Source organism: Gymnodraco acuticeps, unplaced genomic scaffold (assembly GCF_902827175.1).
Source record: "Gymnodraco acuticeps unplaced genomic scaffold, fGymAcu1.1, whole genome shotgun sequence".
Lineage (NCBI taxonomy): Eukaryota > Metazoa > Chordata > Actinopteri > Perciformes > Bathydraconidae > Gymnodraco > Gymnodraco acuticeps.
Window position 1 is genome coordinate 4,419,603 of NW_022991375.1, and position 14,080 is coordinate 4,433,682.

General features: G+C 40.9%; 1 protein-coding gene across 1 annotated transcript; it reads left to right on the forward strand.

Moving 5' to 3' along the window:
- On the forward strand, window positions 1-12,990 carry susd5 (sushi domain containing 5). The gene is made up of 5 exons (XM_034241194.1): window positions 1-380; window positions 1,540-1,717; window positions 5,759-5,868; window positions 6,891-7,079; window positions 7,865-12,990. The coding sequence occupies exons 1-5, from the start codon at window positions 293-295 to the stop codon at window positions 9,751-9,753; spliced, it is 2,454 nt and encodes an 817-aa protein (XP_034097085.1). The 5' UTR covers window positions 1-292; the 3' UTR covers window positions 9,754-12,990.
- Window positions 12,991-14,080: the final 1,090 nt, after the last annotated feature.

Below are 14,080 nucleotides of genomic sequence, written 5' to 3' on the forward strand. Positions count from 1 at the left end.
AAGATTTTGAGCCGTGACGTATTTACTAACAGGGACACGCGAGTTTTCACACCGGTGCTCCATCTGCTTGCGAGGGCGAGTATTTGGGGGAGATATACTGCGCCTCGCTCTTGAGACGCTCTCACCGTTTTCTTTCCGTTATCACCCGGACCTGTCAACAAGCATACATGCCGCTCGGTCCACCGCAGGACTCTCCATCGGCTCTCTGACCTGCCGGACTGTGCACACACAAGTCGTGTGGAAGTTTTTTGGACACGTTTTCCAACATAAAAAAGTGAGATTGTGCCAAAAGATGTTGGATCGTTGTAACAAAACTCTTCTACCTTTGTTCTTTGGATGCCTGTCTTGTCTTGTGGGGACATCTGTTGTAAATGCAGACGGTAAGTTAATATTTTATTCCTTTTTAATAGAAAAAGAAAATTATTACATATTGTTTTATACGTGTGACGACAAACCATGACTTCATTACACATTACAATTGTATTCCCACTCATAATAATGAGTTTTTATGGCAATATCCAGGTGGTTTCCAACATAAAAGTTAGATTATGGTGCAGCAGCAGCAGCACTAACCGTTACTTATAATTGGCACATGCCCAAGTTTTATCAGTATTTTCCCTCTCAGCATTAGCAATAATGTCCAAATAGTTAGATGTAAGATGTTAAATATAAAAGCACATTTCTTTGTGATCCTGAAAACCAGCTAATGATGTGACAATGAGGTGATGATTATGCTCCTGTGATGCAGTAAAGTAACCACATCTGTAGCCAATACACATACATAAATCAAACTTTATGAAGCACATTTTCATGTTATGTCTCCAAAATATAGTTTCTATTATGTTGTGAAATGAATTTGGAGCAATCATGTCATGGGATGATATGCTGAAAGCAATTACCAAAGCAATGTCTTGATGAATTGATTATTTACTATAGTGGTATTCAATGCAAATCTGCGTCATTGCACACATAATTAAGCTATATATTTCAATATAATTGTCTAAATCCATATACATGTGTGTTGCTGCCTCAAAGTATCGTTTCACATGAAATAAAACAGACAACCTGCTTTACTTTGAGCAACCTCAACAATGTAAGCCCAACATTGTGCAATATAATAATAACAATTATATTAATAGATAATTCATCATTAGTTCTTTATTGCTTTACAATAAAGCAAATGAGACATAGAATGAACATTAAAAGGGTATAAAATAAAAATGAATGGGGAATAGGATGGAAAATAAAACACACTTGGGAATAATAGTTACATTTAAGATACAAAAATAAAGCAAGATCAAATAAGATGAAATAGAAAACTGAAAATGATGATGAATAATGATTGAATAATAACAATTTGTTTTTTTTATCCAGATTAGCAGCATGCACATACACACAAAAGAACAGAACAACAAAAGCTCTATAGTCTCTTCTACTCTGTTTTAAACCTTTTATATTGGGATAAATATTGAATATATAAGGTTTATCATATTGTATAAGAAGTTTTAGAGGTTTTTCCTCCTGCTTTTCTCTCCTCAGGTCGAGTGTTCGTGTTGGACCTGAGGAACTCCTCTGGCCTGCAGGGCTTCAGAGATGCCGAGGGGGCTTGTGCCGCCCGACATGCCCGCCTGGCCTCAGCAGAGGAGCTGCATCACGCCGTGGAGGAGTGCTTCTTCTCCCCGTGCACCCGTGGGTGGCTCTACGCAGGCACAGTGGGGTAAGAAAATAAGTTTGTGCCTGAGGGACTTCATTGTTTCAAGGGACATGTAGGGAGACTTGAGATTTCTCAAGGTGTCAAAGGTCATATTGCTGTGTGCGCTCTTGTGTGTGTTTGTGCGGCGGTTGAAGGAACAGATGAAAGAGAGAGGAAGCAAAGGCAGCAGCGGCAGTTAAAGAGAGAGTGGGAAGATAGAAGAAGAGAGTGACACATTTCAGGAGGGAAAGAGAAAAAGGGAGAGAGGAAGAGCGGGAGAAAGACTCCTCTGTTCCTTCCTGGTGAGGGAGGGAATTCTGAGCCGGGGTGTCACGTCGACAACTGCCTCCATTTACACCTCTCATCTCCACGGTAACATGACAGCACCCAAAGACAGAAGCAGACAGACAGGCAGTGAGACAGACCGGGAGTAGGAAGACACACTGTTAGTTTATAGTGAGGTGATTGACAGTATGTTTATGCTGTTCTCTTGTGGTGATGAGAGGATTCATGATTGGTCTGTGGGGTTGATTTCAGGTGATTTCAGGTACATGGTGCTGACGTTACCAAGATGGTGGTGGGTTGATTGAAAAACTGCCTTGGATTCTTCGATGTATTGGCGGAGGGCTAACCTACTTCAAGCCCCCAATTGATTGTTAAACACAATTTCTAGGACCACATTTCCAAATAAGGGAGAAAAAACAACATGATCGAAAGGAGAAAGAACAACATGAGTAAAAAGTAAAGTCTCTGTTTCCGAATGGCCATTGTGAGGCTCAAACTGAGGGCGAAGGCCATCTTGGTACCTACCCCATTGTCTAACTCCTGGATAAAACAAAAATGGACATCATTGGTGGAGTTGAGGCGGGCCAAGTGGACACAGAGAGCTAGTGGCTAACATCCTGAGAAGGCACCCACCTGTCATTCAAAGCGACAACGCCCAAATAATGCTTTTACTGAACCCTTAGTATATTAGAACGGTACAAATCACCCAAATATTCATGAATAGGGAAATAAGCTCTTATACTTTGACACCAATACTTGATGACAATTCTGTGTAAAGTCGGCTTTTAACATGGCCGTATATAGAGATTTACTCCCTTTAAGAGCAAGCCTCATGTGGTCATTCAATGATGACCTGCAGTTTTGTGCACTTCCTCAAATACGTCATTGCTTTGTAATGACCCACATAAAAATGTAGCTTAGTCTCACTTATCAATATTTGCAATTGTTAAAATGTAATGTGTCCAGGATTATAATTTCTAAGATTTTGTATTCAAATTAGTTTGGACAGGATACTCATATTTATAGTATCATCCCATGGCTACTCAAAGTGCCTTTTCAAGTGCCTAAAGAAACAGAAAATGGGCTGAATTAGGTATTGCAACCCTATGATTGCAACCTATTGATGGGTCCAAATTGGGTCCAAGAATGACAAATGTCTTGTCGGAGGAAAAGCTGACACATTTATTCTTCCGTTACACTCCGTGCTCTCTTGGTGTTGGCCAGTGGACATCAGCTTTCACACCCTCTTACCATGTTTCACAGTATATCACCCATCTATTGGTGTCTGTCTAAGCCGAGGGTATCCTTTTAACCCAGACCTTCTTCTCTCTCTGTCTTGATCTTGTGACCCACCCCAAATCTCAATTTAATTTTTTGGATGAATTCAAGACCATGGTGGTGCACATATTTGAGCTCATAACATTTCATCAGCTCCTTGGATGTACCCTTTTTATTTTGAAGCTGAATACAGAGTTGAAATGTTTTCACAGAAGAAAAAAATGTCACTTAAAAGATCATCCTTGCATAACCTTTTCCCCTATTCTCTATTCTTAAGTCATCAGAAAATAAAGATCTTTTTTTTCTCACTTGCCTCTTTTGGCTTCCACAAGTAACGCTGTGGTGTTAGTGCCAGTAAACCTGTAGTCCTTGAATTTTTTAAGTCTATTGCATAATACAAAATGCTTCTCAGATGGACTCCCCTAACTTAACGTCTTCCTCTTACCTGTCAATCACAGATCTACTTCCCGGCAACCAAACACAAAATACCAGCCGACTCATCTACACACACATATCTGAGTTTTCCCTTTAAATACATTAAATTACCCTACATTGCATTTGGCTGACACTTTTATCCAAAGCGACCTTTATTGTTAAAGGGGCCCTTTTTTGTGTTTTTTTACTTTCCTGTAGTGTGTTATAGGTCTTTGAGCATGTTAATGTTCAATCAATCAATGTTTATTTATATAGCCCAATATCACAAATGTTACATTTGTCTCAGTGGACTTCACAGTTTGTACAGAATATCAGTATGACAATACGACACCCTCTGTCCTTAGACCCTCACATCGTACAAGGAAAAACTTCCAAAAAAGGAAAAACCCCACAGTTTAAAGGGGAAAATGGGAGAAACCTCAGGGAGAGCAACAGAGGAGGGATCCCTCTCTCAGGACGGACAGACGTGCAATAGATGCCGTGTGTAAATCGAAAAGATAATACATTTACAACTTAGGTAGACCAAATGTTTTTAAAATCTGGAAAGGCTCAAATCCTAACGTTCTCTTCAAAGACGTTATTGAACATCATATCTGAAACCGGAAAATTTGCATAATACGGCCCCTTTATCTATGATAATACACATACAAAAAGAAGCCTGGAGCAAGTTAATGTTAAAACAGTCTGTTTTTTGTCTCTCTCTAAATGTTTTCTTGGCGATTTCTGTCTTGCTGCCCGTTTCTCTCTCAGATTTGTGTCCTTATAAGCTCAAGTTAGCATGGCACAAGCATGCAGTATGACTCACACCACTTCTCACAAACTCACTGCTCTGCCAGTCAAATTCTTTCCAATTACTGACGCTTTGATTAACTTAATTACTGCAAACACCCACCCAAACCCACACAAGTATCCCTTTAATGATGCTTGATTAGTAATATCACCATGCAATATTATATGAAAAGTGTAATAAGTCTAACTTTTAATGATGTTTCGGAACTTTGAATTTACTTTCCACATGACGGTGATATGGGAACTAAATTTGATCCGTCTGGAAAGTAAGAGTCAGTCTTATCTGGTGCTTTTGGATGACAAATAGGCTAATGATGCTATAAACGTTAACGTGGCAACAAAAATAGACTATTTACTCGACATTTTTTTGCCACTACATTTTGTAGGCATTACTCATTTTGTCTGGTGAATGTGTTAAGTCGCTAATGTTGTGATTGTGCTATTTGAATTTGGGTGTAACTGAAGGCTCCTACATGGGAACATCTATTAATGACCATAGTGTGATAATATTGTGCCAGAGGCTACAGCGGCTGATACTGCAGCATGTCCGAGCCATGATGTGTGTTTCTGGACACTGATGTCATTCTGTAATAATATTTGAATAAGCAACAAAGAGCAGCACGTATATCTGTTTGCGCATGTCGTCAGATTACCCATATATAAACCGAAGCTGCGGCTTTACGTGTGATACTGATCCGTGTGCAGAGATCTCACTTAAATGTTATCAGTGGTGTAATGTTATAATAATATATGACATTATACGACTGATAATACTGCACATTTGTCAGTAAGCAGCATGTAACTGTTGTAGCTGCTTAGGGGGAGGCTAGTTTGAACTACTTTTTGCTAAAGGTATTTCATCTAGTGGTTCCCAACCTGTGGGTCAGTGCCATTCAGTGATTAATGAAAGAAAAATAAAACAGTTATGATATATTATGCTGCCTAATACTTAAAATGTATTAAAGAAATCAATAATCTGACACAAAATATTGATTTTAAATGATTTTCTGTTACTTTACCTGGTCCTCCAGAGTCTACCATCAGAATTGTATCTAGCAGTTCTCTGCTATAGGGAAATAACAGACTGGTGTATTCTGTAATTGACCAATCAGATCAGAGTATTGAGCAACGCTGTCTAAAAATGTATTGCTCTTATTTAATGCGATGTTAATCTTAATCTAAAAAATGCTTCCATCCTTAATTAAATGCTTGGCTGTTCGGTTATATGCACCCATATCACATTGGAATTAATGAGTGTTTTTATCTCTATCTATCTAGGATGACGGTGTGTAACGTTGTGGGCAGTGCACTGAAAGCAGTGGATGTGAGAACAGAAAACGCCACCGAGGACTCTGAAAACCTGGACGCCTTCTGTATCAAAGACAGGGGTCAGTAAACACACCATACACACACATCATTTGTATTTGTGTGTGTGTATGTGGATCTTTCCTGAGATATTTACTGAGGTGTGAAAGAGTGTGTGTTCCTCCGTTCCTTCCATCTTCTACTTTCAACACTCTCCATTCTGCCAGTGTGTGTGTGTGTGTGTGTGTTTGCCAGTTCTATGTTTCTACTCAAATCTGTCGTCAAATACCAAACTTTCTGCCTCCTCGTGAATATCTGAGTGTGTGAAGGTATTACTTGATCCATGAATGTACGTAAGGCCAGACATAGCATTTCACACACTGGCCTGGATTTAAGAGGGGGGGGGGGGGCAGTCAGTCGTTAGTTTTGGATCAGACTATTTGTTGGCATTACCTCGAGGTCTCTAGTCCTTCCTCATAAACAGTAGAGCTTGTGGCTGTTGATACACAACACACACACTCTGCTGTGAGGAAAAATGGACAGTACAGATGAAAACTGATTTACAGGCAACATTGTGCTTATATCGTTATAGTTATGATAGGAAGTATAAAGTGATATATTAGCCCAATTCTAAAATGAAAATGTTAAAATGTCCACTTCAGGGCGCTTTAAAGATAATAATAAATAAAATAAAAAATGTAACAGGGCATTATTTTACATTTGGAAAAACACGAAATAGAATAACAGAAATAACAAAAAGAAAATAAACGTTTTGTTTTGTCAAGAACATGTTAATATTTTTCAGATTAACTGTGTTGCCTTTTTATAATTACCATACATAATAAGACCAGAGTCAAGACAATACACAGCCTTTGTCTCTTCCCAGTGGCATTGTTTGTGGTTTTGTTTGTCAAAATTACATCCACATTTACCACAAAGCTCTTGCTTACCGCCACTTGCGTCATTCTAATCTCTTTCTGTTTACAAGTTGGATAGTCATGCTCTAAAACTGGATAATAATTACCATGAGTCATGTTTCATTAACCGTGCTGTTTAATCCTGAATATGGACTTTTTGTGTGTTGATTTGTTTTTGTTGTTGACAGATGTGCCGTGTGGTGACCCTCCATCCTTTCCTAACGCTCATCTCCAGGAGCACTCTGGGTATGAGATGGGAGACGAGCTGCTGTACACATGTTTGCCCGGTCATGTCATGCCCAGTGGACGCAGAGCGTTCAGTCTGCTGTGCGACAGCTGTGGAGAGTGGTACGGATTAGTGGAGATTTGTGTCAAAGGTAAGAAGGTGTTTAAACAGTTTATGTTGCAGGAGCGGGAAATAAATAGAAAGAGGCAGAAAACAGAAAGCCCCCATTTTGTTCGTTTTCTTCAAAGCTTTGAGCTTTGACCGAGACGTACAGGAGAGCACTCTGAGGTCTACCTTCTCACTTCTTGCTTGTTAGCTCCCAGTGTTGTGAGGTGATCGGGCGGTGACTCTGAGCTTTTTTTGGAAAATAGACTCTCAGTTGTGAGTTGGAAATGGCTGCGATGACACCTCAGTGTGACATGCCATCGTGTGTCCCGGTTCATAGGAAGAAGAAGAAGAGGGCAAGAGTTGTCCATGAAAGCAAAAGGCCAGGCTTGTGTCCATAGTTAGCTCACAGCGTCGTTGTCATGTTTGTGCGCTACAGCAGGAGTTCCTAAACAATCCTAAAATAGTGTCACAGTGATCGAATGTTTTCAATACCACCGTGACAGATTGACATAAAATTGCAGGTTTAACAAGATAAGATATTTTTATGAAAAATATAAAAAGGCTAGTATACTAAGAGAGTGACTGTAGTAAACACTTACAATAATACAACTCTTACATTTGTGAAAACAATACTCTGAGACTGCCTCACTTTTAAAAGAAAACTAAATAATGTGTCTTATTTTGGCTGCTGTCCGTCTTGACAAATGCAATCTATTAAAAGAGATTTTTTTTTCAAGGAGTCTTTTATTCTCCTTGAGATTAAACAAATAAACATTATATTTGATGTAGACTCGTCACCTGATCAAGTGTTTCATTGTGTTTCTGCAGATGAGACTGAAAGTCACGTAGACTATGAGGACAAGTTTCCAGATTCCTATGGAGAGGCAGAGCACCATAGCTCAGAGGAGGCTCAGGGTCAGGTGTACGAGGAGGTGCACGGAGCTGAATACCCACAAGGGGAAAGGCGTCAGGTTCAACAAGAGACGAGCTTCAATGTCGAAGTAGAGGAGGAGCATCAAGACCAACATGGAGTGCCTGAAGTGGAAGAGGAGGTCATCGATACAACATTTGTGGTAGTAGGAGGGGAGAAAGCTACAGAAGCACCTGTGTCTCTTCTCTCCCAGAAACACCTCTTCTGGTTCCCCTCTGAGGCCTTCCAGGATGAGGGACGTCCCGCCTCCACCAATCCAGTCACACAGACCACACAGAGAGCTTCAGGAGCCCAATCAGAGGAGAGCAAAGAGCAGGACAGCCAAGAAACACACCACCACCAGCGTCCAGTTGATGTTGACGACCATGGTCACGACGACCATGACGACCTGGACAACCATGATGACGGTGAACAGAGTCACCGGGAGGAAGACGACGGAGATGATCATGTGAAGCATTATATTCCAGCTAAGGTTGATGACCAGGACAGACGGGACCGGCACAAAGATACAGACGATCATGACGACCATTATGACATGGGTGAACACGAAGACGACCGGGATCGTGTTCGTTACGGAGGTCAAGAGTACGACGATACTTACGATGAACATGAAAGCTACGAAGAGCATGAAGATGTGACTGACGATCGAGAAGTCAATGATCGAGAACGTCCTGACGAATCTAAAGAACATCCTGACCCCGATGAAAGTGATGACCGTGAGGAGCCTTATGATCCTGAGGAGGAAGATATTGATCGTAACACTGACCACGATGACCACGATGACCACGATGACCACGATGACCACGATGCCCACAATGACCACGATGACCACGATGACCACGATGACCACGATGACCATGAACCCGACGACCATGAACACGATGTCCACGACCACGATGACCATGAACCCGACGACCATGAACACGATGTCCACGACTACAATGACCATGAACACGATGACCATAACCACGATGACCATGAGAGCCACGAAGATGACAATGACAGTCACCAGCGTGTGATCTTTTCCCAAGAGACGGATATAAAACAGAATGTTACAGCAGAAGAAGAAGCCCCCACAGACGACACCTGGCTGGACGGCTACCCTGTCGTCCTGGAGGAAACAGAGAAAGGGGACTCCACACCAGAAAGGGTTAGACCAGAGGATACAGCGAGGGGGACAGTTGTGAGGACAACTGACAGACCTAATGAGGTGGAAGTTGGTAGACCCGTCCCTTACACCAGCCTACCAGAAGTACCTGCGTCTTCCACAACAGAGCCTGCTTTAGCTCAAGGTGGAGAGGACGAAATGTTGACAGGCTTCATCCCCACCGCTGCTCCCTCACAGCCCTCCGACTCCCCCTCACACTCAGACACCTTGGACTACGACACCCAACAGGCAGCTCCCACCCACTCCTGGCAGGACGACCTCTCTCAGCACCCCTTCCTGGATCATGGCCCAGTTCCCCCGATGCAGGACAGCGACAGCGGAGTTACAGAAGAGCACACTGTACACATCCTTCCAGGGGAGACCGGCGAGAGAGGTGAGGTGGAGGGAGAGTTGGGGGAGGCAATCTGTACCGGTGAGAACTGCCCTCCGAGCTCCTCTAGCCAAGGTCCCACTGTTGCCGCCATAATCGTGGCGGTTTGCGCTATCGCCACGGCGATGATCGTTGGGGTGTGGTGCTACTGCCACAAACAGAAGAAGAGCTCAATGTACGAGATGAACGGGAAGGGCCAGAGTCAGAGCAGACAGGGCCAACAGATAGAGATGCAGCAAAAAGTGTAAGGGCGACCAATGATGGAGGGCAGAGACATTTGGGAGGGAGGGAAAAATTCAGAGAAATTTAAGAGGAAACCACAGCCCTTCATCTTGCTAGAAACTCATCAATAACTGAAGATTTTGGATAGGTATGAAGAGATGGGATCTGTTTTGAAGAGCAAAATGTGGTTAAAAGAAAAATTGAGCAAAGCAGTAAGAACTGATGTTTAACACAGTGAAACAAGATCGTTTTTAAGGATTTTTACCTATCTATGATGTACCTACCCACTATTTTCAAATCTCTGATATCTAGCTGGATAAGTGGAGAGGGGCTGGACTCAACTCCAGGAACTGAAAAAGGATATTATAAGGGAATAACCATGTAGGAAAACCACAAGAAGGCATGCCTGCCCGCCTGAATATATGAACTGAGACTTCAGCCTCTTGGACATTGTGGTTAAAGATTCTCTGTGTTCAATTTGTGTTGACTTCATTGATGTTTATTGCTTATTCAGTTGTGTGTTTCCTGATTTTTCCAAATCCCAATCTCTCTCTGATTGCCTGAGAACTGTGTTGGAAAAAATAACAACTTTATTCCACTTGTTATTCAACGGCAAGAGCGCTGAAGACTTGGGCAGGTTGTCCCAAATGTAGACAAGGTTATTTTGTTATCAGTAAGAACAAAAAGGAGGATGATAGTTAAAAATATGAGAGGGTCGAGTGAGCGGTATGGAGGGAAAGGTGTGAGAAAGAAGGATGGCAGGTGAAACATTTGAAGATCTTCCTGCCTCTGTTGGTTTTGACAAGGGGCTGCTGAAGGATGAACAGCAGCAGGCCATCCAGATTTCAGAGTTATCCCCATGGTGTGTGTGTGTGTGTGTGTGTTGTGTGTGTGTGTGTGTGTGTGTGTGTGTGTGTGTGTGTGTGTGTGTGTGTGTGTGTGTGTGTGTGTGTGTGTGTGTGTGTGTGTGTGTGTGTGTGTGTGTGTGTGTGTGTGTGTGTGTCTCAGGTGCATGCAATCTGCCAATCAGCGGTACGTCGTGTTTGCTGACGGTAAAACAGAGATAAAACATCATGGTGCCTCCATGGTAACATTTCATTTTCTTTAAGAACAAGTATATAGGATTTAGTGCCATCTAATGCTGAGGTTGAAAATTGCAACTAAATATCCCTCTGTTCACCCTTCCCATTTCCAAGAAAGTTGGAGAACTTCAAGTGAAAGGCACTCTCTAGAGCTGGAATTTGGTTTGTCCCTTCTAGGCTACTGTAGAAACATGATGGTGCAACTTGGCAGATTGCGAGGTACGGCTCACTATCTCGGAGGGAACAAGCCCCCAGGAAGTGCGCCGGCCGTTAAAGCAAATGTTCGCAGCGGCTGAACAGTGGTACTACACTGCTGTATTTTCTGTGATGTCAATTTGGCTGCAATAGACTTTTTCTCATTGATTTTCACATTGGAAAAGAGACATCTGTAAATTACTGAACCTTTTATTTTAGCTAAATAAACTACCCAGTACTACAGAGTATACTTTCAGGGCCCTTATATAAATCATGAGGGTTTAAAAGTAGTAAAATGCGCTAAATCCGATCCAGTGTTATTTTCTCATTCATTTGACTGAGCGGATAACAGAGTAAAGAGGCGGGGCTTAGGGGGAAACTCAAGTGCGCATGCTCTATGGGCCTAAGTGCCAGGACGATGCGGCTACTTTTTTAATTTACCCTTGCTCCATTTTTGGCTTCATGTGCATATCATTTTATGCACATGAACTCACTGTTCCTTTTAAGGTTAGTAGCCTACACTTTCTGACGGTTTTGTGAAAATGTGTACATTTGTTGAGTATATGTAGGGTAGGCCTATGACTTTGGGTTCATATGGGTTAATAACAGGCGCTTGTAATATCTTTCATATGGTATTCAATATTTTGAATTACATCAATGTAATTTACCTTCATACTCGTGCTCTGTTATGTTTGTTAAGATAAAAAACCAGAATGAAAGTTTTAAGAGGGGTTTTCTCGACTGGACTTTTAATAACCGCTGTTTTATTTAAAATGTTTGGGACATCAGAAAATGTGCGCTGTTAGCAAATTTAGTTAGAATTTCACAATGTTTATACATGTGGTTAACTCTCCAGTCGTAGTTCAGACTTTCATAGTGTACTAGCTGCATCATCAGTGATATTCTTTCTCGCTGTCTTCGTACTGTGCCAAACACTTAAGAGCAAAGGTCAAATGTAAATACATTAAATAGCATTTGGAGGGCTTGAACTTAGATATTAGAGTTTGTATTTCTGGTGATGTATATAGACTACACAAATAATTACTTGGCAATACCTTAAATAGGAGGTGCTTTACTTGTAATAAATGTCAAATGTCAAGCACTTCTTGGTGTCATCAGTCATGAATAATCATCAATGTTCCACCATTGTCTCACCTGATTTCTAAAAAGTTGTTTTAAAATGGTATTATTTAGTAACACGTTTAGTTATAAAATAAGGATTTGTTTGTTTGAGGAAGTGAATACCCACTATTGTTGATTTCATAACAAATATTTCTTACTTTTTTAAATGTCTGTATTTTGGTATCTGAATCGATTTAGTAATGTCGCGATGGCAAGGGCAATAAATTACCTACTGTCTTTATGTTTCTGTAAACATGAATCCCTACTAAAATAACCTTCGAAACACTACTTCAGTTCGTTATTTCTTCAAAAAGACAGTCAAGCACAGTTGACTTTAGACATTACAATGTATGTCGTTTTCTTTGCTACAGTCAAACATTTATTAGATTTTTTTAAGTGCATCATGATCTTAAATTACTTTAAAAAATCATGTAATACATAGTGAAATAGTTGTAGATGATGGTAGACATTTTTGAATTGTCATCGGATTACTACTACTAGTAAACTCCAATATAAATGTCCATACTTTACTGCCCTTTATCTCACCTAGATAAAGCTGTTAAAACACAAGTGTTGTCCTCGCAATATCATGGATTGTAGATTATTTAGCAATGAACTGTCTGGTCACACATTTTGCAGATGTTCAATTAGACTAATAGTGGTCATCAAGAAGATGGAGAGAGTTGTGATGCAAAAATCACAAATTTGATAGTAAGTAAAGGGCGTTTCTGTCATTCACATGATGCTAATATTTCTCCATGTCTGTTTCTTCTTCATCTCAAACAGCCTGATGTGTGTGATGTCAGGATGAAATGTGTACTGTATATGTGTTCTCCCAATAAACTCCTAAACATGTGGTTTAAACTTTGGTGTCTAATTGAATTTTTGCAAGATCAGCTTGTAGATCTCAAATAGCATGGCTATTCACATGTTCATTCACATGGTTCATTGTTTGACATAAGGTTTTTATGGGAAAGTGACTGACTTTTTCGTATAAAGGTGTAACTTTGACCTTTACCCCTGCCATCAGCCTTTAATGTTATGTTTCAGACAAGTGCCCTCTTCCCGCCATATACGCCGATTTCTTTGTGATATGTTCAAGAAATGTTCAGAATTTGTTTTAGTATGTTTCAAGAGAAGAAGGCAGCTAATAGGAAGTCATTGGTAAATGAGAAGAGCAGGTAATAAAAGAGACGGGTGGATACAGGCAGCAGAGGAACGCAGAGTCACAGAGGGATACAGTAATACAGCGAGAATGTTCCCCTGTGGGTTTTTAACATCAATGTGTGACAAACTGCAGAGAGACTCAATGTTCAAACATTATTAAACAACTCAGTGTTTTCTCTGCATGCCGCTCTGCTCAGCAGGAGGACGCTTGCAAACATCCTGCTGTATGAAGACTCCAGTCAAAAATTATTGGACTGTAACGGTATTATTCACTTGAGGAATTGAGCAATCAACTCTCAAGCAAACATTTTTTTTAAATGTGTTATGGACCCTATTATGCAAATGTTCAGGTTTCATAATTGTATTTTATTTGGCTAATGTTCAAAAAGGTCTTTATTTGTCTCGTACTTCCTGTGCTGCAGCACCTCTTTTCACCCTGTGTCTGAAACCAGAGCCCAGTCTGCTCTGATTGGTTATCTGGCCGCTTAGAGATGTTCTACTCCTTAGCATATCACGTACAAATGTTGGAGCGCTAGCCAATAGAAGCGCAAGTGTTAGTGATGTGACTTTGTTACAGAAGTAAACAAAGGAGTCCAATGGAGGTGTTTCAGGCATGGGGGATAGAAACTCCCTCTGGAGGGAACTTTCAGACCATTTACATGCACAAAAACCTAACACTCTACAGAAGAGGGAAAACCCCAAAAAGCATAATAGGGACCCTTTAATTTTTACAATTGACCACACCGTGAAAACCAGCATCTGTAGTATAACAACAAAAAGACTGATG

What these genes read in the sequence shown, in the direction of transcription:
- susd5 (XM_034241194.1), top strand. Translation starts at nt 293, where the DNA reads ATGTTGGATCGTTGTAACAAAACTCTTCTACCTTTGTTCTTTGGATGC. An exon ending in ATCTGTTGTAAATGCAGACG is followed by an intron (nt 381 to 1,539) that starts GTAAGTTAATAT and finishes TTCTCTCCTCAG; the next exon opens with GTCGAGTGTTCGTGTTGGAC. An exon ending in CTTCTGTATCAAAGACAGGG is followed by an intron (nt 5,869 to 6,890) that starts GTCAGTAAACAC and finishes TGTTGTTGACAG; the next exon opens with ATGTGCCGTGTGGTGACCCT.